This window comes from Ictalurus punctatus, chromosome 6 (assembly GCF_001660625.3).
Source record: "Ictalurus punctatus breed USDA103 chromosome 6, Coco_2.0, whole genome shotgun sequence".
In the NCBI taxonomy this organism is placed as follows: Eukaryota; Metazoa; Chordata; class Actinopteri; order Siluriformes; family Ictaluridae; genus Ictalurus; species Ictalurus punctatus.
Window position 1 is genome coordinate 32,424,027 of NC_030421.2, and position 24,478 is coordinate 32,448,504.

The 24,478-nt window shown below is 41.8% G+C and overlaps 2 protein-coding genes across 8 annotated transcripts; both read right to left on the minus strand.

The window, feature by feature from the left end:
• Positions 1–166: 166 nt before the first annotated feature.
• txndc9 (thioredoxin domain containing 9) lies at positions 167–7,424 on the minus strand. 4 transcript variants are annotated; one of them, XM_017470118.3, is made up of 6 exons: positions 6,897–7,098; positions 4,815–5,013; positions 1,448–1,566; positions 1,104–1,358; positions 842–1,004; positions 167–713 (listed from the first exon to the last, which is right to left on the minus strand). In XM_017470118.3, exons 2-5 carry the CDS (start codon positions 4,998–5,000, stop codon positions 890–892), a joined length of 675 nt encoding a protein of 224 aa, XP_017325607.1. In that variant the 5' UTR covers positions 5,001–5,013; positions 6,897–7,098; the 3' UTR covers positions 167–713; positions 842–889. The 4 variants fall into 4 exon arrangements, with proteins under 4 accessions (XP_017325607.1, XP_017325605.1, XP_017325604.1 ...); XM_017470116.3 differs by lacking the exon at positions 6,897–7,098 and adding an exon at positions 7,294–7,424 and having other exon boundaries at positions 167–1,004; XM_017470115.3 differs by having other exon boundaries at positions 167–1,004; positions 6,897–7,095.
• A 468-nt stretch (positions 7,425–7,892) lies between these two features.
• On the minus strand, positions 7,893–23,207 carry rev1 (REV1 DNA directed polymerase). Of its 4 annotated transcripts, none has more exons than XM_017470113.3 (22): positions 22,911–23,207; positions 20,290–20,355; positions 18,901–19,033; positions 16,526–16,694; positions 15,521–15,772; positions 14,715–15,406; positions 13,919–14,026; positions 13,632–13,748; positions 13,150–13,276; positions 12,910–13,038; positions 12,653–12,807; positions 12,423–12,542; positions 11,576–11,796; positions 11,215–11,387; positions 10,899–11,110; positions 10,634–10,806; positions 10,322–10,534; positions 10,070–10,160; positions 9,782–9,987; positions 9,447–9,597; positions 9,226–9,328; positions 7,893–9,084 (listed from the first exon to the last, which is right to left on the minus strand). In XM_017470113.3, exons 2-22 carry the CDS (start codon positions 20,344–20,346, stop codon positions 8,973–8,975), a joined length of 3,714 nt encoding a protein of 1,237 aa, XP_017325602.1. In that variant the 5' UTR covers positions 20,347–20,355; positions 22,911–23,207; the 3' UTR covers positions 7,893–8,972. The 4 variants fall into 4 exon arrangements, with proteins under 4 accessions (XP_017325602.1, XP_017325599.1, XP_017325601.1 ...); XM_017470110.3 differs by having other exon boundaries at positions 9,782–9,990; XM_017470112.3 differs by lacking the exon at positions 22,911–23,207 and adding an exon at positions 20,513–22,844 and having other exon boundaries at positions 9,782–9,990.
• Positions 23,208–24,478: the final 1,271 nt, after the last annotated feature.

Below are 24,478 nucleotides of genomic sequence, written 5' to 3' on the forward strand. Positions count from 1 at the left end.
AAAAGCCAAGAGGGGTGAATACTTTCGCAAGTTACCGTAAGCATATTACTACATTTTTTTTAATGGACAAAATTAAAACTTCTCACTGAATTTATTGAACTTGCATCTACTAGTTCATCCACACTTATATTGACAGGAGAGTAAACAAAAGGACAAGTCGCACATCGACAGTGAAGCGTTGGAGTTTCTTTTAATGCGTATTCATTTAGTGCTATAAAAAAATAAAGGAAATCGAAATGTCGTTTCTATTCACACGGATCAAACAGCGGTGATTACAGTAATGGTAACTTCTTGGCACTTTTCTGATCTTCATGAAGCCCTAGAGCTGAACTCTAGTTTTGGGCGAATGTGATGTGAAAGTAATAAATTAATTACAGGAACCAAATAGAATTACATCATAAAAATACACATTTAAGTACCTCATGCTTATTACCACACGAGTCCCCATCACCCTGGTCACAACCTTTCACTTTAAACTCAAATAAAGCCATTTTGAAATAAGTGAGCGTTGCTACTGCCAGAATTCAGGAAACATCAGCTTCACCGATTCAAACATCTGTGCCGATTGCTCTGATCTGTACATATGCTGTTAGGAATTTTTTATTTTTTTTTACTCTGTCCAATACGCAATGCTGTTATTTAAAGTGCAAAGGCTCCACTTCTTTCAGTTCGAATCCGGGTAGACAAGACCACTGGAGTAAAGACGTCCCTGCCTAAATGGTGTATAAAGGAAAATGCAGTCGTGTGTTTTTGAAAGCACATTTTTCATGAAGCAAGGGTTTAATAGGAAACATGGAAATGAAATGAAATTGAGGTATACAAAGAAGACAGAGGAACAAACCTAAGTTAGTTTTACAAAGACTCTAGGAAGGCCTGTGGAAAACGTTTTCTAATCTTCATCAGAGTCTGAGTCATAAGCTTTCCCTCTGATCGTCTTTTTCTCCAGCTTGGTGAACTTTGTCCCTGGTTTCTGATCAAGCGTAGGTGGCTCCAAGCGATTTCCACTAGAAGAAGGAAATAAAGTTTCGGAGAATTCAGCCACGATATCTACGAGGATATGGGATATAAATTACACACGTGTATTTAGAAAATGTTCTGCCTACCTGTAGTTGATGATATCTGAACAGCCCAGTCTCCACTCCAGCATTTCAGTTGTGAATTCATCAGTGTTACCTAGATCAGTGAAGCCTACTATGTAGTCCTTCGTTTTCCCATCTTTCACCAGTGCTAGTGTAGGAATAACTTTAATCCGAAGCCTCTCGGTTAGGAAGGGAGCCTTCTCTACATTTAATGTGATGAACTTTGTCTCCAAATGCTTCTTTGCCAAGACACTCAAGTGTTTGTCCACAATTTTGCATCTTAAACAAGAGACATACAAGAGATTAATTGTTAATTCATTAATGATTAACTGATTGAAAAAAGTGTGACCTATTAACACAAAATGTACCTGAAAGTGGAATCCCTGTAGAAATGGCAAACCACATTCTTGCTTTCTTTAACTTCAGTAAAGAAATCTTTCTCACTTGGGATCTCTCGATATTCACCATGGCCTTTAGAGAGCCATTCCTAAGGAGAAAAACAATAAAAGTGTTTACATGTCATTATTACTGATTATTCATCTATATTTAAATTTTTTTTACCATTTAAAAAAAAAAAATTACCACACTTGGAGGATCCTCGCTTTGGTTTTTTACTTTGTTGCAAATAAACAAATCACAGATATGACACAAAACAATTTTTGATAAATAGGTGAACATTCTGGCTTCTTGAAACATACCTCAAACAAGTTAAATGAAATGATTTGAGTTATTGAATTATAACCTTGGACTTTTAAAAAGGAAACATGGCCCCAACAAGAGACTCGTCGATTGAAACAATAGAAAGATGGCAAAAGATGTCGGTTGTCCCCAGTTAGCTGGGTCTAAAATATGGTGCAAGTATGAACAAAATGGGAAGGTTATCAAAGGAAAACATACTGGTTGACCGAGGAAGACTTCAAAGCGTCAGGATAGAAAACTCAAAGCGATACGCCTTGAAAATAGTACGATGGGCAGAAACAGGAGTCGATGTTTGTGATTGTAACTCTAAGAAATCGTCTGAATGAAATGGGATTTAAATTGAAATTTGAATTCTATAGGTTTGGTGATGATGAGGTCATTTTTCAGGATGATAATGCACCTCACCACGGAGCAAAAAGTGTTAAAGATTTTCTTCAGGAAAGGCATATCAACTCAATGAAACAGTCCGGATCTCAATCAGACTGAAAATGTATGATGGAAATGTAAAAAAAAAAACTGGTCCATGACAAGGCTCCGTCCTGCAAAGCTGATCTGTCGACCGCTATTCGAGAAAGTTGGAACCGGCTTATTGTTTATCATTAGTGAAGTCCCTGCCTCAAAGAATGCAGGCCGTCATAAAAGCTCGAGGAGGAGGAACAAAAGTACTAATTGTGATTTTTCTTTGTTGGTTTTCCTGTTGTTGATTCCATCATTTTTTCCTCTACATAATGTATTAGTTATTTGATATACGAGTCGGTAGATCTAGAATTCTGCCCGCTCCAAATTATACACAGGGATGAAGTAGTGTCATAAGATTACATTTATTTGAATGAATTATAATAAACAGTTATAAGAGAGAGAAAGGAGAGAGAGGTGTGTGCGTGTGAATTACCTGCGCCTGTGCTGTATCTCTACTAATAATGAAGCTGTGAGTTTAACTACTGTATGAGACTGTAACTGTGTTACCATGTTTACAATTGTCTACAGTGAGGGAAAAAAGTATTTGATCCCCTGCTGATTTTCTACGTTTGCCCACTGACAAAGAAATGATCAGTCTATCATTTTAATGGTAGATTTATTTGAACAGTGAGAGACAGAATAACAACAAGAAAATCCAGAAAAACGCATGTCAAAAATGTTATCAATTGATTTGCATTTTAATGAGGGAAATAAGTATTTGACCCCTCTGCAAAACATGGCTTAGTACTTGGTGGCAAAACCCTTGTTGGCAATCACAGAAGTCAGACGTTTCTTGTAGTTGGCCACCAGGTTTGCACACATCTCAGGAGGGATTTTGTCCCACTCCTCTTTGCAGATCTTCTCCAAATCATTAAGGTTTCGAGGCTGACGTTTGGCAACTCGAACCTTCAGCTCCCTCCACAGATTTTCTATGGGATTAAGGTCTGGAGACTGGCTAGGCCACTCCAGGACCTTAATGTGCTTCTTCTTGAGCCACTCCTTTGTTGCCTTGGCCGTGTGTTTCGGGTCATTGTCATGCTGGAATACCCATCCTCACCCATTTTCAATGCCCTGGCTGAGGGAAGGAGGTTCTCACCCAAGATTTGATGGTACATGGCCCCGTCCATCGTCCCTTTGATGCGGTGAAGTTGTCCTGTCCCCTTAGCAGAAAAACACCCCCAAAGCATAATGTTTCCACCTCCATGTTTGACGGTGGGGATGGTGTTCCAGGGGTCATAGGCAGCATTCCTCCTCCTCCAAACACGGCGAGTTGAGTTGATGCCAAAGAGCTCCATTTTGGTCTCATCTGACCTCAACACTTTCACCCAGTTGTCCTCTGAATCATTCAGATGTTCAGTGGCAAACTTCAGACGGGCATGTATATGTGCTTTCTTGAGCAGGGGGACCTTGCGCGCGCTGCAGGATTTCAGTCCTTCACGGCGTAGTGTGTTACCAATTGTTTTCTTGGTGACTATGGTCCCAGCTGCCTTGAGATCATTGACAAGATCCTCCCGTGTAGTTCTGGGCTGATTCCTCACTGTTCTCATGATCATTGCAGCTCCACGAGGTGAGATCTTGCATGGAACCCCAGGCCGAGGGAGATTGACAGTTCTTTTGTGTTTCTTCCATTTGTTGTCACCTTCTCACCAGGCTGCTTGGCAATGGTCTTGTAGCCCATTCCAGACTTGTGTAGGTCTACGATCTTGTCCCTGACATCCTTGGAGAGCTCTTTGGTCTTGGCCATGGTGGAGGGTTTGGAATCTGACTGATTGATTGCTTCTGTGGACAGGTGTCTTTTATACAGGTAACAAACTGATATTAGGAGCACTCCCTTTAAGAGTGTGCTCCTAATCTCAGCTCATTACCTGTATAAGAGACACCTGGGAGCCAGAAATCTTTCTGATTGAGAGGGGGTCAAATACTTATTTCCCTCAATAAAAAGCAAATCAATTTATAACATTTTTGACATGCGTTTTTCTGGATTTTCTTGTTATTCTGTCTCTCACTGTTCAAATAAATCTACCATTAAAATTATAGACTGATCATTTCTTTGTCAGTGGGCAAACATACAAAGTCAGCAGGGGATCAAATACTTTTTTCCCCTCACTGTACATGCTGCACATTATTTTACAACGGTTATTAAACGGACTGGAACTACCTGTGCATTATGCGGGGGGTTGAACGCACACCTTCCAGCCAATCAGAATCGAGTATTGAGACAGACCATGGTATAAGTATAATAAACACTACAAGTAATAAACACTAATATAAAAACAAAAAAAGTGCATTAAAAAATTAATAAAAAGACCGATACCACATAATTTAAAACAGAATAACTTATTTTTACTTTTTTCTCTCAAATAATGAGGTCTTCTAGACAGTCAGTGTAGACGTTCAGCTTTAACTGCCTCCTACAGAAAACAGACAGGTTGTGGTAGACACAAAGTGGGTCCTAACTTTGAATAATATGCAACACGGATGCATTTTAAAATAACCTTGCCATTTTTTTGCCCCAGAGTATAAAACATAACCTAAATGACCTTACATATAGACATTTATGTATCTCCTAGTGCCCACCTGCTTCTGTTTCTGGGTTTTCTTGAGAGCCTCCAGCCTCCTTTCCTTGAGACAATGAAGTTCGTCCTCATCCATGCGATCTAGCTTGTCCAGCTCAACGTCTATCTGCTCCTCAACGATCCGTGCTGAGTGCAGCATTTGCTGCTCCAGCGCCTTTGCTACGATGTCCATTGACTGACTGGCCATTTCTTCTTTCTCTCTGAAGTGATGCAGAAGACAAAGAAAAAGTTACACGAGACAGGCATGTACCAATGCTGAGTATCTGTGTTGCTTTCAGACCAATCTGCCGTGTTTTCTGCTCCGTTGGTGTATTTTATGCCATGAAATTGTGTGTGATGTTGACTGCAATTCGAAAAGCCCAGTGCTGTCCCGCCCTTGATGTTTCAGACAGATGATAAACAAAATGAAAAGCTGTTGGGTCACTGCTGTACATCACAAATGCACTCATCCATTTGTTGAGAAAACGGCGAAAGATGACTCATCTGACTATAGTACTATCTAAAAATATTCTACTTTCTCCCACATCTCTCACGTTTGCCTCGCACCTCCATGGTTGGGGGGTTGAATCCTTGATTGTTCTCCCCGTGCTTTAGGGGTTTTGTCTGGGTACTCTGGTTTCCTCCCCCAGTTCAAAGACAGGTGTTGAAAACCGATTGGCATTTCAATATTAACCGTAGTGGTTGAATGCGCCCTTCAATGGGTTGGCACCCCGTCCAGGGTGTATCCCGCCTGCCTGCGATAGGCTCCAGGCTCCCCCTAGCTCTCGCTGACACTCTGTTCACATCCTGCACGGTCATTATTCTCAATCACCTACAGAACAGTCACTCTTATGTTTTTTTTTTTTTTAACCTTATATACTGCACTAATATACGAGCATCACAGTCACTGATGTTCTTCAATGAATGTAGATTCAGGGCACTGGTGGCTCAATGTTTAAGGGTTTGATTTACTGATCAGAAGGTCGGGGGTTCAAGCCCCAGCACTGCCAAGCTGCCACTGTTTGGCCCCTGAGCAAGGCCCTTAACCCTCTCTACTCCAGGGACGCCGTATCATGCCAGACCCTATGCTCTGACCCCAACTTCCTAACAAGCCGGAACATGTGAAGAAAAGAATTTCACTGTGCTGTAATGTATATGTGACCAATAAAGCCTTCTTCTTCTTCTAGATGTTACTTTAATCACTGCGCAGACGACGAAGCTCCTGCCATCCAGCCCCTATTTCAGACTCAGTCGCATCTTTTCTTCTTGCCACCTCGATCCAAAATCGAGTTCAGCTGATCCTGATCAGCATTTTATACAAAACAAACAGCACAATACGAAGTGGATTGTTTAAATACAGTACATCATGCAGAACACATCTGGATTCGACATGTTTCTTCACTGTTAACTCCTGGACCCGTCGTGTCCATGGAAACCAAAAATCTAAAGTAATGAGAGCTAAACATGCTAATCCGTATGTATGAGCGAGAGAGAGAGAATCTATCCAGAACAATACAGCAGCGCTAGCACCTCACCTTAGACACTCTAACGGCGCAGCTGTTGCCATGGTTACAGTGCGTCCCTCTAACCCAGAGTTATGACTCATTTGGGAGCAAAATTAATCTGTCAACGGCTAAAACCATTCCGTGGACAAATCTGCAGGTGGGAGACATCATAGCGAGGTACCTCGGCTGTCAGCTAAGCTTTTAGTGTGCGGCGGCTAACTTATTAGCCGCCTCAAAAATGAACAGCGGCTAGGTTAAAGAAGAATGGTGGCTATTATAAGTCCATCTTAGTGGAGACTCTGACAGCCTAACGACCTTCATTAACGACTACTATATTATATATATATATATAAAATTCTCTCTCTCTCAACTCAATTGCACTAAATTTACCAAATGAGCTAGCAAATTAGAACCAAGCCATGACGTTGCCAAGCTTAGCTTGCTAACCAGTTTTCGGCAGAATATAAAAAGCTGGATAAACGATATTCCTGTCTGTCATAAAAAAAAAGTGTCGGTGTATAACTCAAGAAAATATATACCTTTAATAATATTACACAGAAGAAAGGAATCCTTATTAACGAATCGGTTAGCTAACTTACCGGCGCGCGCGGCTAGACTCGGGTCACAATGACGCAGAACCCTTCGACAAAATCCCAGAATGCCTCGCGCGAGATATTCGCTAAAAAGAAGCAAGATGGCGCCTGATGTGGAGCTCTTGCCAGATAGGATTAAAAATAGACAAGCCAACTACGTCTAAAATAGTACTAGCTTGGAATCAAACTCTAACAGCGGCAATAACTTCTCGGTCCTCAGTTACATCTGGCAAGAAATACCAGCTCTGCTTAACACCAGTGTTTACGGTGTCTTCTCCTACTGAACCCTCTTTAACCTGCAGCCACAGCACCTTCTTACTGGAACAAGTTGCTCCTAGATAAGATTATGTAAAAGAGTGGTTCTGAAAGTGGGTTTCAAATGGTAGTGGAAATCACAACTCACCCTTATCACAGTTTTATATTTACTATTGAGATTTTATTGCCGGTGTGAGTTGTCCTACTTTGTCAGACTGCCCTACCAGTATAAAATAAACAGGTGGGATGATTTTACAGTGCAAAATACCCTATGACGTAATATTGATTTGCGCATGCGCAGTAAGCCCTGGTAGGACAATCTAACAGGTAGGATGAAATGTCAGGACACTCGATTTGACTGGTCACTTGAATTGAATGAATTTAATCCAAACCCCAGTAACTCAAAAACGAGTAGCCAGGTAAATAATAATTTAATGAGACTAATATGCGAGTAGTTCTATGTTCATAAATAAATCTGTGCTTAGAGGGTTTGTGGAATTTCTTTTACAGTTAAAGGGGATCCTGGCTCAAAACGTTTGAGAACCCCTGTAAATGTCAAATCCTTTCTAAGCGAGTAACGTTTTGAACGCCCAGACTTTTGCATTAGAGCAACTAATAATGAAGCATCTATTCGTCACTACGGGACAATGACAATCTTTGGGATGACTTTAACAAATTCCCGTTGGCTCTCCTTCATTTCTGGTCCAAAAGTTATCAACTGTCAAATAAACAACTTGCATGAATTAATAAGAGCAGATATCCAAGTTTATTAACAAATTTTTTTTAAAAAAAACATACAAATGATGTCACAGCTTCAGGTCTTCAGGCACAGGTCAGTCATTTGAGACAGATTTTGCTGACCAAATAGATTTCCAGGCCTTCCCTTATGTATACTCGTGGCAGAATAAAAAGAATACAACAAGTGCACTATGAGCAGATTACTAACGCCCATCTTTTCTTTTCAAAACACACATCCAAATCTGCTTAATTACGAAGTGTTATTCTGATGTTTTATTTTTTTTAATATATATATATAGGCTACCCAAAACTCCACGCTGGTCTATGGGCTTATCATACAGATACATGATGAAATGGTCTGAAAATCTGAAAAGGACTTTGGCAAATGATTAATTACAATTATATTATTCTTCATTTCTCTCTCTTACACAAGACAAAATGTTGTAAACATTATATACACAAACAAATAAAAGAATATTTAGAAATATTGTCATCTACATACATGTATTTATCTACATGATACAGTTACAAAATCTGGCACTTGAGAGTTACAAAATGCTAGTTTTTTGTTTTGTTTTTGTCAAACCTTAGGCTTGACCTTTTTTAGAGGAAAAATCCTTAGTCACCCTTTACTTTGCTACCATGTTTGCCACATATATGTCTGGTGTTAGTATAGCACTCGTTGTGAAATAGAGCAGAGCAGCCAGGGCAAAACATTCAGATAGTTCCTCTGAAGTGGCATGTTGACATCAGGATAGTTTTTGAAGATCGTATTACGACCAGCCTAAAACACGGTGTCATTCTGCACTCAGACATGCGTCTCAAACTGCTGCTGCTGTAAAATCCTTGTCTTGTTGCTACAAAAATAATCTGTTGTTGAAAATGTAGTCGTTATTTAAGCCCAATGACACACCTTCTTTGTGTCCTTAGAGAAAGGCCTGATCCAAAAGAAGAGTGCAGTCGTACAACAGCAACAGGGAGATACAGAGAAGCAGCTGCCAGTGTTGAATCTTGCTTCTATAATCTCCTGGCGAGAGGGCAGGTTCGAGCTGTCACAGTGTCAGAAGCAGGAACATACCTCACAAATGCTTATGTTATTTTCAGGGTACTGCCATAGGTCTGTTGCACCACCACCTGCACGTTGTCCAGTATAAAATCGAAGGCCATGCTCCACACAGACTCCACTGACTGTTGCATCAACCTGACAAAAAGCACAAAAAAAAAATGAGAAGAAAAAAAAATATACTGAGCCAAAAGGTTAATTGAAATTCCACTCTCCAACTCCGGGGACAGGAAAGACAAAAGTAACGGTTTATCAGAAGCCAGAGATAATTCATTTTACCTCTTCATGTATTTGATGACCAGGTCAAGTTTCTCCAGGTCTTTGTCCTCTACTAGCTCTGTGCAATACTTTACCACCTGCAGAATGTCCTCTTCCATAGGCTCTACAGGGTTAAAACATCTGTGTTATCAGCAATCTCCCATCTTGCTAGATGGTTAAACAAGACTGGTCTGATTATCAGCCGGAAACGTGAACCATGCATGTTCGCGTTTCACGTTTACCTGAAATGGTAGTAACCCACTCCCGCAGCAGGGCTCTGACATCGACAAGTTCAAAAGCCCCAGCTAGGGTGGGGACAGGGCGAGGAGTGCATCTGGATAGCGCGTCGGGTGCTCGATGGCTCAGAGAGGACGAAGGCGGTTCATTTTCAATCTAATAACAGACAATCAGATTAATATCATATAAACAGTTGGAACTCGTAATCAAAGGTATACTTGCATGAACGTACAAGTCCGGTCAAAATAAATATAGGTTTACCACAAAGTACTGTGTGTGGATTACAACACTACTGAGTCATTACAGTGAGAAAGTGTAAAAATGCAAGGTGTAGATCTACCTTGAAGCCAGAGAGGGCTTCTTTGTCTTTTAGTAAGAGTGGGATAGTTTTGGAGGGACTGGATTTTGCAGGACTGTTTCCTGGGATGAGTCTCTTTAACGGACTAGCTCCTTTCTTGGCGGGACTGGCATTTTTCCTCTTGTAGCGCCGCTTTGTCCTGCCAACTACAGTCTGCTTCAGTTGGAGGAGCGGGTTCCTCTGCTCCACTACTAACAGAATTGAGTGAGTAATGAGTAGGGTGTTGCCTAAACTTGTATAACGCACTCTCTCTTTGCTAACTCATAATACCTTGAGCCTGAGTATTTTCTCTGCGTCTGTAAGCTGAGCGTAGCTCCTCCTGTAATTCCCTGGGCAGTGCTGCAAAAACGTCTGGATCGACCTGTTGAAGCAAAAGGTCAAAAATGTCAATAAACAAACAAACAAACAAATAAATAAATACTGCATTTAAAAAAAAAAAAAAAAACCAAGGCATGAAATATTATTCCACCATGTGCATCTGATTTAAACATGAAATCCTGATACAAGTCAGCTAAAACATACCTGCGAGAAGTCGGGAAGTTCCAGTATGATGCCTGTGCTGCCCGTTTGCCCAGGCTGGTCAGGGAGGTGGAGCAGCACAGAGGGTGCTACACTAAAGTTTTGCTGGGGTGTGGCTGCGTGAAATGAGGTATCTGGTACCTGCTTGTGGTTCCATGCTTGCTCTACCTGTTCACGCAACTCTGGAGGTAAAGCATCCAGCACAGAATGATCCACCTGAAGAAAGCAAGACAGACTTGTGAGAAAGTGGATGAATTGTGGATGAGCAGTGCTCTGTCAACATAATGGGCTACAACCAGAATAGGATGTTCTAACCTGAGAAGGAGATGGCACTTCTATGCTGAGGTTGAGGTCCGCTCGAGAGTGGCTGGGTGAGTGTGTGGCAGAAGGTCCTCCCTTACTTGTACCAGGCATCGAATCGGAAAAAGTACAGGCGGTTGTGGCAGGAGAGCAAATCTCCTTTTGATTGGAAGACATTCTAGACAAATCTGAAGAAAAAAAAAAAATTAAGAAACCATTGATAATTGAAGGTCAGGCTTTAAAGAATTTAAATAAAACACCTAGATCCTAGATCCCAGACCTGCTTTTTGAACATCTTTGCTATGCTTGAACAATTCTCTGATGGTGCGAGAGCGAGACGGGCCAGCGTCCGAGTGTGAGCTCTCCAGCAGATGCACCTGCAGTCCCACTCCTCTCATGTCTGTAACAGCAAGCTTCATGGCACGGAAGAGCTTAATGACCTCAGCTGCTATGAGCTGCCCGCAGTCTGTGGGATGAGGTAGTAACACAGACCTGCAAAGGCAGAGCAGTAACACTCACAGACAACACCCTAAAACAAATGAACAACAGAATATATAACGTATATTTCTAAAATTAGAAAGTTTATTTTAGGCCACCTTGCCAGGTTGTCACAGATGCCATGGCCTCCATACTTGGCAGGCTCCACAGGAGCGCCTGCTTTGCGCATCATAATTTTCAGGTTAATTCGGCGACCTCGAAGTCCTGCCCCCTGCAATCTTTTCTGTACCTCCATAGACAGGTTAGTCAGAAACGTTTCTGCCTCCTCTACCTACAAGGAATCAATAGATAAAGCAGATAATAACTATATGTCTTGAGTCGTCTACATTATGAGGATCGAGACATCTCGAAGGAAATCTAAAGATAGAGTTCGTTAAGTATCTCGGATACATGACGTACAGCAAGAGAAAATGATAGGGAAGAATTTGAGAGGTGGAATGACTCCATGACTGAGCTCACGTTTATAAAGCGGATGTTGTAGTTCATCTCGGCAGACACGGACTTCCTTTCCTTCTCACTGCGCACAGGCCGGTCATCCAGCCCTCTGCAGAAGCGGAAGAGAGTTTGTCCTGTCCGTGGGCCAAACTCCTTTTGCAGGCGCACTATGGACAACTGCTGCAGGTCCCCACAAGTAGTCACACCAAGAGAGGCTAGCTTACTGCTTATAGAGCGTCCCACCCCTACACATATGCAAGTGCGCACACACACACACACACACACACACACACACACACCATTCCATAACTGTGTATAATACACTACCCCTGATTTTAGAATAATAATAATAAAGTCATCAAAACTCTGGAATAACACAAATGGACCAATGGGAGTTATGTTTTGATGAAAAATCCTAAATAAATCGAAATAATTTAGTGTTTTAGCATCTTCAAAGTAGACACCCTTTTTCCCCAGAATTTCCAGAAATGTATTCTTGGCGTTTTCTCAACCGATCTCTTGAGGAATTTCCGAGAGATGCTTTTTAAACAGTGTTAAAGGAGTTCCCACCGACGCCGGACTCTTATCCGCTGCTTTTCGGAATATTTCGCTCCGAGTCGGCCGTTTAAAAAAAAATATATATATTTTTTTTGTAAATAAAATGTTTTCTAATGAAAGAAATGAATATGCTGGCACAATGAAATTTTTGTCTACGACACCGATTTCAAACATTTAATCACACACACCTTCAGATCAAAAGGTTTTTAAGATCGTGAGAAACATTTCAGTCGAGCGTCCACAAACTTTTGACCGGTGGTGTAAACTGAGATTCTATGTGCATGAAGGGACTTCATGTCCACAGTGCATTTACCAGGCAGGCTAGTGACAGGCTGGTCTCTGATAAAGTCATCCACCTCCTCCGGTCTGAGAAAATACTGGCCATTTGGTTTTGCTTTCCGGGTTGCCATCCTAGCCAAGAGGATGTTGGAGCCTGATGAGAGACAGGAAGCATCATTTGTATTATGATTATTAATAAGGCATTAAAAATAAATCAAACACTGATGGTTTTTAATTCTCATTAGTTAAAAACCGCTTGCTCACTCATGCCGACGGAGGCACAACAGCCGGTCTTCTCCCTCACGTCAGCACGGATGGCAGTGGCCAGCTCATCAGGGGTGACCCCCAGCTCTGCCAGGAGGGATGTGGCATCCAGTAAGGCCTCATCACAACTCAGAGCCTCGATGTTATACGTATAACTACAAAAACCAGAGTGAGCATTTATTACAGCGTAATGTAGAACTGATGTCGATATTGTTAGCATGTCAGAGATTAGCACGCGCTGGGTCAGTGTTGTATACCTGGCCAGAGTTTCATACATTGCCAGTGCCACCTCTTTGTATGCATGGAAATCATAGGGAACTGACTGCAGCTCAGGACACAGCTGCTTCGCCTGACCGAAAAACATGCCGTTTCTCACACCCGCCCGTCTGTAAAGATACGTATCGATTTTTACGTACAAGCGATAATAAACATATAGTAAATTTACTGCTTTAAATTCGTAGGAGCCTGGTGACACATAAATGAATATTTTTGAGTACCTGGCCTCATAGCTACAGGAAGCAATCTCTGCCATAGAGAGAGCAGCCTGGTCATGCTCCACTCTATTATTACCAGTCTCCTCAGTCTCTGGAGAAGGGGTAAGCTCAATGTCATCACCCGTTCTTCCTAAGAGATCAGACAGCAAAACAATCATAAGCACTTTCTACAAAAGGAAAAAACGGTCTGTTTAGAAAAGAAAAGCATCCATACCAAGCCCTGATTTCAACATTAAGTCCCATTTCCACTTTACTACCGAGTACCAGCCTCCCCTGTTTATTTCAGAGTCTATTATAACAATTAGCTGTCATAAATCCTTCCAAAAGCAACTAAAAGGCTCCTTTCAGTCAATCAAGTTGAATCAACCAATCAAAGTGCTGCAGATATAAGAGAGCTGTATTCTATTGTTTCTATCTCCGAAGCGAAAACATTCACAGACAAGTTTGACCGTCTATGTTGAAGTTGCACAAACGGGAAAAATCACCTGCTCTGTGCTGGTTCCGCTTCCTCTGATAGTACTGGAACTCCAGCTGGGGGTTGGCACCAGGACGCTGAGCAACAAGGCCACGCCCACGGTTACTCGTCACAGCCACGGGTTTCCCTGGAGTGAGAAGAGTACACATGAAATACGCACTTAATGCAAAAAAAAACAAACAACAAAAAAACAACAACAACAAAAAGAATGGCATGATCAGCAATTCCACCACATAATTATTACATGTACAGTATAATATGCTCTGTCGCATCTGCTCCACCGTGTGTGACCGTCACCTTGAAGTTCAGGGCGATGTCTAATCCCCACCGACGCAAAGAAGCAGTCCATGTCCACATGCAGAATACAGGACTGACATACCTGAGGAGCAGGCATAAATGAGGTACCTAGGGAGAAAACAAAAAGGTTTCACTCAGACAGTAAATATATAGTCAGACAGTGCCTTCTCCTTACAATCCCATCATCAGACAACAACCTACAAGAGTACAGCAAAGAATCACGATCACACAAGACCATGTACAAGACTATCAAGGCATTGAGAATTAGGGTGTAAACCTTAGGCTTCTACATCTACGTCCGATCGACTATTCCGTGACTAATTTTGTTCGGTGTCTGGGCCAGGAACGCCATATTCTTCCGTGAATTTTATAGCCGTTGTGTATTATAAAGTTTCGAACGTGCTAGGTGTGCCAGCAGAGGTAATGTAAATACTTTCAGTACAGTTCGTGTGAGACGCGGAGGTTGTGTTGTATGTTGTAGGACTCTTGGGGAGTCCAGAGAGAGGGGGTTGTTAAATCCGACCTATATTTTGAGCTGTAGTCGGATACAAAAAGGGCGAGAACCAATGGGGTAAGAAAAAGGTAGCGAGAAATGCAATTTAATCGGTATTTCTGGAACAGTCCAATCACAGGTCGTGAATAACTGTGAGACGGACACCGTGACAAGCCTGGTCCGAGTAGAAGTTGTTAAAGTGAGAAGGATAACGGACAATAAGACAGGCACTGCGGACGGCCACCGGCTCACAGTACGGCTCATTAACAAATAAAATGCATAATGGACATTTAGTGACGTTACCTGCACAGTGGTCAGTTCTAATCTTCTTCAGCTTATCTTTTCCAGAGAACACGGTCCCCCCGGCAGCCCGCCGCCTGCTCTGAAGGGTATTGACATACTCGGAGAACTCATTCCGCCACGTAGATATATGATGTAGCCGTGAGTGAGAGAAGAACTCGGAGATAATCCCGGTCTCTGAGCCCTGTGCTGACTGCTTGGCTGTTAGGGTGACATCAGACGCGATATGGTGACTCCCGTTCAGTCTGACTCGGCTAATCTGATCCTGGCCAAGCGACCGTTCGGAATCTGCTTGCTTTTCCTGAATAGCTGTGACCGTTGCTGAGGGCGGCTCTGAAAGCGTGGAAGAATCAGAGATTCGCTCATGACGAGTGGGCCTTGATGGGCTGAGTGCTAGTGAGGTGCTGGCTACGGATGCCGTCAAGTCCGACGCAAGACCACCAGAAGAAGGGCAGCTAGACGTCCCCATTTCTTCAGCTTTTGGTTGAGGGTACCTGAACTCCGCTCCTTGGTGTGTAGATTTTAAACAAGAAACATTGTTTTGTTTTAAGGCACCATTCAGAGGATGAACATAACCATTTTTTTGCGGATGGTCCTTTGAGCCTTTAAGAAAAGTAACCGCAGAACTGTATCCATCATGTACTCCATTAAGTTTGGGACCTTCCTCCTTAGAGAAACTTAGATGTGAGCCATTCCTGTCGCAAAGCAAAAATAGGTCAGGAAGGGAGGAAATATTCCGCGACCAAGACGAAGACATGACAGCCTCTCGAAAGACGCACATACATAATACATACAAAGCTTCTACTTACAGTCTGTTTACCATCTGCTGATTGGTTTTCTCTGTAGATTTGGATTGCACTGATTGAGTAACCGTGAGAGCTGGGTTTGAGAAATTATGGAGGTTGCTTGGTTGTGGTAGGTTCAGGTTGAACTGGGATGGCCCTTGACCGGACCCAGCTTGCTCCTGCACTTGCCGAGGTCGCACACTGGTAAAGTTTAACCCCTTCTGCTTTGCATATAGCTGATATTGCAAATATGAGAGCTGCCGTCCTGCCTTTATGCTAAAGGTGAAACAGTCGGACCAACACAAAGCTTTACCGTGTACACACACACTAAATAACAGGCTCAAACACAACAAATAGAATTTTCAAATAGTGTCAGCGTAAAACAACAATAATAACAACTACAAAACAACTGTTTTTTTTGTTTTTTTTTTATATAGAATTTGTTAAAGCATCACAGATATAAGATGTCTGTGTGTAGGTAGAAGGTAAATGTAGCTGTGTAAGCAGAGAGGTTTGAAATTGCATTTTATAAACCAGGACCAGGCATGCTCCTAAATGGCCCTAACGTACTTGGCTAGTTAACTACAAAACACACACACACACGGACACTGAGGCTACGTCCACATTAATCCGGATAGATCTGAAAGCTGCATTACTTGTCCACACTGAAATGTCTGAAAACGCTTGTATACTATACTGCACATGCGTAAAAAAATGTAATGAGCTTTAGTCTGCATCATCTCCGTCGGGCGTTTGTTTAAAAATGCAATCTGAACGTTGTACAAAGTGATATTAGCCTTTAACAGCACTATCAAACTGGACAGAAGGCACAATATCTGCAGTACCATCTTGTTTGTTTTGAGTTTAACGGGTCACGTGACTTAAAATACGTCATCGTTTTTTTGTTTGTTTGTTTTTATTATCTTGTTTTCTCAGTCACGGTTCAAATGTATCCGGATTAGCGTGGACACAGCGCGACTCGCCTAGTTAACAAGTTAAAACCACACAGAGACACAGCCAGACACACACCTGTCAGTGATCCATTCTGGTCGTACTACTTTCTCCCCTCTCAGTTCCTTTATTTTGAAATTAGGCAGGTTGGTGGCGATGATGTGCGTAGTTTTGCTATGCGAGTAATACACGTGAAACTGTCCTCCATGTAGCATCATTAGTCTGCGCAATTCATCCGCACTGGGCTCTGCACGAATGAGAAATCCACACTCGTTTTCACATGGGCGTCTGCAAAGTCTTAGGACGGAAAAGTCTCAGGCAAAGTGTCAAAATAATGACCATATAAAGCGACAGTAAAATATTCCCTGAAAATATCCAATCAAATCTTGTACACGAATGCAGAAGGCAGAAAATTGCGCCTCGTGACTGTATTTATATAAAAACGTAGGTTGGTCCAAGACTTTTGCACAGTTCTGGACACGCATGCACTCACGCACATGGTGACATAAAAAGTCTACACACTCCTTGTTATAATTGCAGTTTTATGTGAAGTAAAAAAAATAAATAAAAAAAAAAACACAATAGATCAAACCAAATAGAAACATTTTGGGACGCAAAAGGAAAAGAACACCTGGTTGCGCAAGTGTGCACACCCTTTTATAATAGGGCAGGACGTCCCTCCAAAATCGGCAAAAGGACAAGACCTCATGAGGGAGGCTGAAGAGAGATCTACAGCAACGTTAAAGGAGCTGCATGAATATCTGACAAGTTCTGCTCACTCCCTGCATGTGACAACAATCTTATTGTATTCACGAGAAGGTCACTGTGGCTGTGGGGTAAGGTGGCTAGACCGAAGCTCTCTCTCACCAAGTCCACCTAACTGTTGCCAAACTAAGTGGCACGATATGCTATGGTCTGATGAGAGCTAGGTAGATATGTCTGGGCATAATTCTAAAAAAAGTATATGTTTAGCCCAAAAACATGTCACCCAAGGAATACTATATCCACGGTGAAGCATGGTGGTGGCAGCATCATACTATGGAGCTGCTTCTCTTCAGTTGGGACTGGAGCTCAAGTCAAGATAGAGGGTATTATGATAGCTCCAAATACCAATCTATTTTTATACACACAGAAGATGATCAACATTTTGCACTGGCACCAAACAGAGCCCAGCTCTAAATCCTGTCGAAAACCTGCGGAATGACTCGAAGAGGGCGTAGCACATGAGATCCCCTCGCAGTTCGATAGATCTGGAGCATTTTTTTTGCAAGGAAGAGTTGAATAAAATTGCCAAATCAAAACAAGTGCTAAGCTGGTAGACTCACCCAAAAGGACCGGGTGACGCATCACAAGACAAACGTGCTTTAACAAAGTATCAGTTAAGGAGTGTGCGCACTCGTGAACCGGGAAGGTGTTTGGGTTTTTTTTCCCCCCTAAAACATTTATTTGTTTTTCTCACTTGAATTTTGTTGATTGCTATATGACATTAAATGTGTAAAAAGATCTGGCATGATTTATAAAGATTTCTTCTTCTTCTTTTTTTTTTTACATCACAAAAACCTGCAAGTATAAATGTAATTATAAATTCTTTATTGTAATATTTTGAGATACTGGATTATTTCATTTCCATGAGATGTAAGCAGTAATCATCGAGATTGAAACAAAAAAGTCTTGAAATATTTGCACTTTATGTCTAACGAATCTAGAATATATGAAAGTGCCACTTTTTCAATTAAATTACGGAATTATTTTTTGAGATGCACGTGTATTATTTATATATATATATATATACACACACACACACACACACACGCATACACATTATAACATATATATATTTTATATACACACACACATACACATATCCACACACACCCAACATCAGAATTATTGGCACCCTTAGCAAGGATGGCTAAAAGGTTATGGAAATCATTCTCATATGGAAAATATTTAAACATATTAGAATTTAAACTATCTAGACGGCATGCCAGAAGAAAATCCATCAGAAGAAATTTTTATTTATTTATTTTTTTTTAAATCTAAGCACAAATGTAAGTGACAGGAGTTTGCTACATGCTACTGGAACTTTGACTGGAACCAGGTGTCCACAAGAGAGGACTGAGGAGCCTGGAGGATCTGGAGAGATTGTGTATCGAGGACTTTTCTCAGATTCCTTCGTCTGTATTCTCCAATCTCGTTAAGCATTATAGGAGAAGACCGTGTGTTGTATTGTGGAAAATAGAGGTTGGACAATGTACTCAATGCATTAGTGACATTATTTGTATTTTTAAAAAAATAATAATAATAAATAAAAAATGGTTTTTTTCCTTCTTCTTCAATTAATGTTTATATTCCTCTCATTTTTTCCAGTTGTCACATTTTTAAAGAATCTTTACCCATCTTTACAAAAGGTGCCAGTTGGACTCCAGAAAGTAAACAGTGTTTTATCTGACCTGTGTATCCATTAACATAGATAGCCACACCACTGAAGATGCTGGATGAGGTCCCCTGTTTTTCCTTCTCCCTGGGAGCATCCCGAATAAACTGCTCCTCCAGCTTAGTGACCTTAGCAGCCATGTAGCCCCCCTGCAACCCCCCCCCCCACACACACACACACACATACACATTCACTGAACAGAATCACCTGATACAAAAGCACTCTCTAATACACAATAACCAAGTCCCTTTCACGTTTAAAGAGAGAAACCTTCGAGCAGGTGACGGCTCCCGAAATGATCTGGCTGAATCAGACAGAAATACACACAATGAACAAACTGGGCAGTGTCTGGCTGACGAGCGTCTGATTACGCCTCACACATTCAACGCGCTCGGAGGCGCGAGCCCGCTGGCACGGCGGCTCCATGTTGCCATGGTAACGGCAAGAACTCAGGGATTCGGGAGTTGAGTCTGAAGCAATAAACAGACAAAAGAGGGAAAAGCCCGATATACAGAGGCAACCTCTGCCTGTAGCACCGTACCAAAAACTCTCAATTCACGTGAACATTTTTAACGGAGCCATCGTTTTCGGACACGGGGCACCTGAGGACAACTGCGTTCTCAAAATAAACTTCAAATGCACGTTTGGTAGATACATGGTTAAAATACACGATTTTCAAGTGTATTTTGGAATACGAGTTACATTTTAAAAATGCAGATCATCTGGTCTTGCACCGGTGCGGAGATTTCGCCCCGCGTTACGTTTTACATGGGTAATGATTCTGAGTGAATTTGGCACAGACAACAGCGACAAAACCGGAAGAGATTTCAAAATAAAGAATGCAAAGAAAGAAATCTGGTTATTGCTCCAGACACAGGTACCCAACCTGCTGGTTTTAGTCCATGAAATCGAATTTGATGCATGCCCAGGATTTGAAACGGACTTGAAAGCACATACAGAAGTGAACAGAGTCTAATCGAAATTAGTGAGACTGGTTAACCCTTCTATTATATCATGGGTCAAGTTGACCCATTTCCACATGTGAGAAGTCTGAAACACTGCTTAATCTCTCTTTTTCCTCTTTGAAATTTTTTGACTTTCCTCATTTCAAGCTGTTCTTTACTGTCTCTGTGAGTATTTAAACCGTGGACGTAATTCTGACCCGGAACATAACGGATGTAACTTTTTTCCCCACCCGATATGATAGGACGGTTAACTCCGCGCGCGTTTCTGCAGAATGTTTTTCTCTTTTAATCGATGTGCCAAAAATGGATTTGAGCAGCCTATGTGAAAGTCATTTTTATAAGAAACGTTTAGTGCTGCAGTCAGGTTTAAACATGCCAATCAATGTGTAATACATCAACAATGAGCAATATGTCCTTTCAGACAATCGACCGTGTCTTACCCTTCCTCCCCAACCATCACCTTCACTGGCTTTCTTTCTCCATCCATCTCGACTCATACTGAGGAACTTGACAGGAAAAGAAAAGAGAGAGTGTTAGGAAGTGATCTTGAATTAACATTAATTCTAAGAAGCTAAAGAACATGACTCATGTGTGCACCTGTGCAGCCCCACACACACACACCTCCCCCCCCCCCCCCCCCCCCCCCACAACACAACATATTACCTTTATTACAGCATCTCGTGGTCCGTACAGGATTTCACGGAGTTTGATTGTGATTGTTGCGGCCAAAAAAAAGGCTGCTTCTTTTTTCCCTTTTTTTTTTCTTTAAGTGCGAAGCGCAGAATTTTTTTTTTTATGCTTTTTCTCGCGGGAAACTAATTGAATTTGCGAAATTGCAATCGCACAAAATGGTTTTGCAAGGTCTTTCACGGCGATGTTTGTTGGTAAGTGAGACCTTTTAGCTGTACTCGTGTGTGCATGTGAATCAAAGGGTGAATGAGCGTCACGTGACGCGTCTTGGCCCAAATCTGCGGAAAACCCGAGGTAATTTCGAAAAAATTGCACGCTCCTCCGAAAATTGCGGAGTTTGCTTGATTTTGCACGAATTGATCCGTGCAAAATCGCAAAATCCTGCAAGGACTGACATATGACTTGGACAGAGAATGCCTCAATAGTATCAATAGCAGACATGTGCTCAGTTAATGGCATTTTTTTTTTTTTTACTTATCCTAAAAGCAGGAATAAAATGTTGGATTTAAAAAAATATATATATTAACCCTACACCATTCAAATGGAAATGGTGAACATTTGCGCTACCTAACGCTAAAACAAAGATCCCTGCGAAGAACTGCTTACATTCGCACAACGAGGAACGAGCGGCTTCTCATTCTTTCAGTTTATTCTCTTATAAATGCCTCTACATTAAGCTTGGTCCATCTGTTGGTTTGCCGAGGGGGGTGTTTAACACACTGATCCCTGAAGCTCATTAACACAGGCACACGATGAGGTTACACCAAAAGGGACATCCTTCTCTCGCTTCCATTCCATTAGTCCATATACTCCGTGAAAACATGGTCCCCGACACTCATAGAAAGAAACACGTGCACACACAACCTGATTCTCAACAGAACCCCTTACTGACTATGCTGCACACAGAAGAGACATTATACCTCTCACAGGTATCACTTATGAAAATACATCCCCTCTCTTCAGTGAGATAGTACATCCCACCCTGACAAAGAGTCTGCCTCTCCATCAATCTTCTCTCTCCCACACATGGTGCTTTTGCAGGAGATAAAGCACTAAAGCAGGTGGAAACAATTTATGAAGTGCTGGTCAAAGATAGTTATCTGTCAAGAGTTTCTGACCCATCTGCATTGCTAATAATCTGAATAAGGCATTCATGAGGCGAAAATCAGACACACTCATCCAAGACACCTACAAGGTGAACGTGAATTGCAGTGAAACCCCTGACAGCTTCACCTCGTTCTCTCGAACCGACTCCAGTGCCTCTCTTCTTACTGTTTCATATTCCTTGTGAGCCTTTTAGGGGGGGAAAAGGCTGGGATGGAGCTACCTGCTCAGCCGGTAAAGCGTAAACAGAACAGTAAATTTAAAAAAAAAAAAAAACAACATTTTTTAAAAAGACAACACTCTGAATTACAGTTGTTTGAATAATGATCTGGGCTCATATAATTATTACAGGCGAATCACAAATTGCAAACCGCACCACGAAGCTTCCAGGCTGTCCTGCAGAAGAACAAACAGATAAAGACATGACCACGATATGATCATGTGCACCGTGTTGAATGCATTTCAAGGGGTGTGAACACATGTTAAAAGTGAAAGTTGAACTGGCATGACATGACACCAGGGACTGATGAATGCAAAAGACTCCTACAGCTCTCGACACATCACCGTGCTACATGTGGGAAATATCACCATCACCATCATCATCATCATCATCATCATGATATAAATCAGTGTGTTGATCTAATCTGCACTCCTCTGCAGCACACAAGCTGCTCAACACTGCTACATTCTCACTGGGTCACTGAGGTCATCCAAGTTCACACTCATAAACAATATGTCACCTGGCCCCATGATTTAGGAGCAGCTGGACATGCATAAATAATACACCACAATGCTCGGACGCCTGATATGAGGTGGGGTGAGACCAGTCCGGGCATGTTATCGTGCTGGCTTCCTGCAACATGCCGGAAACTCAAATACATTTCCGAATCCAAACATGACACTAATGATAATAAAGCAAACTAGTAAGAAGTTAAGCTACCAGGTGAAATAATAAATAAGCAAACAGCACCGAGGCCGACTAGATTAGCGTGTTCATAATACTGCAATTGCAAACTAAGCTCCAATCAAGCACTGCAGTAAACACGACTTACAGACATGCAAAGAGAACAAAAAGCCCAGTGAAAGCAACCCGGGGTAATGATCTGTTAGCAAAAACACTGACACATGCACATGAGAAACAAAGTGGAAGTGCATGTGTGTGTGTGTGTGTGTGTGTGTGTGTGTGTGTGTGTGTGTGTGTGCTCCACAGTGGGCTAGCTGTTTTTGTCTTGCTTTGCAACCTTTGAAAGCCAAAATGACTGCTCACCTAATTCTGCCCCTTTTTTTTTTTTTACTAATGTTAATCTGTCCAAACCAAACGCGCCGTCGTTTTCCCAGAGATCAGCAGCGTCGTCCACTTAATCTTTCCTACGTGTGTTTCCAAAGATCACTAAAGGAACAGTCGTGCAAACGGCGTCTTTCGGTATCACCGACATGCTCTCGTGGCTCCAGAATGATCCCTCTCCCCGTACCGTCCCCTCTCTCTCCATTGCCAATCGCGCGTCCGCCGTTCACTGTTAGCTCTTCCCCGAGTCTGTCACCACCCGAGCTGCGTCTCCTAACCGCCGCGCACCGCGCATGCGCGACATTTTTTCACGCATGCGTCGCTTGGTCCCCAGAGTTGATTTTCACTGCGCATGCGTACTGGCAAGCTTTTTATTTTTTGGTTGTTTTGTTGTGTGGTTTGTTTGTTGTTGTTTTTTTCAAATAACGCCTTCTAGTGTTCAAACGAGAGCGCGCAGTATTCCAAATCCCTAACATGCAGGGAAGAAGTTACCTTAGATAACCCTTGATGGATTCAGACGTGTGTTTAGAAACAGCGTGTAATTACGATTTTGTGCCAAAAACAAAATACAAACTCCAATTTGGCATTATTTTCCCATATATATATATATGGGAAAATAATATATACATATTATAATATGTATATATATATATACACACACACATACACATATACACATATATATGTGTGTGAGTGTGTGTGTGTGTGTGTGTGTGTATATATATATATATATATATATATATATATATATATATATATATATATATATATATATACATCTTACACATATATGTGTATATTATGTGTGTGTGTATATATGTATGTATATGTATAAAATCACTCAGCACTTTATTAGGAACACTATAGTAATACTGGGTTGGACCTCCCTTCTCTCTGTAAACAGCCTAAATTCTTCATGACATGGATTCCACAAGATGTTGGAAACGTTCCTTTGAGATTCTGGTCCATGTTGACATTATTGCATCTAAATTATTGCAGATTTTTCTGGTGCATTCTCATGTTGTGAATCTCCCATTTTCCCACATCCCAGAGCTACCCATCCTATTGGATTCAGATCCGGTGACTGCAAAGGCCGCTGATGAACATTGAACTTATTGTGATGTTCAGGAAACCAGTTTGAGATGACTTTGTGACATGCTGCATTATCATGCTGGAAGTAGCCATTAGAAGCCATTCAAGCAATGATTGGTTGGTATTAACAGAACAAAGTGTGCCAAGAAAACATTCCTCACACCATTACACCACCTCCACCAACCTGGACTGTTTACACAAGGCAGGTTGGGTCCATGGATTCATGCTGTTGGTGTCAAATTCTGACCAGACCAGGCTGTGTTTTTCCAGTCTTTTCAAATGTGCAGTTTTGGTGAGCCCGTGCCTACTACAGTCTCAGTGATGTGAACATTACCTGAAGCTGCTGGGCCGTATCTGTGTGGTGTTATGCATTGCACTGCTGCCACAAGACTGGCTGATTAGATAATTGCATAAATGAGAAGGTGTACAGGTGTTCCTACTAAAGTGCTTGATGAAGG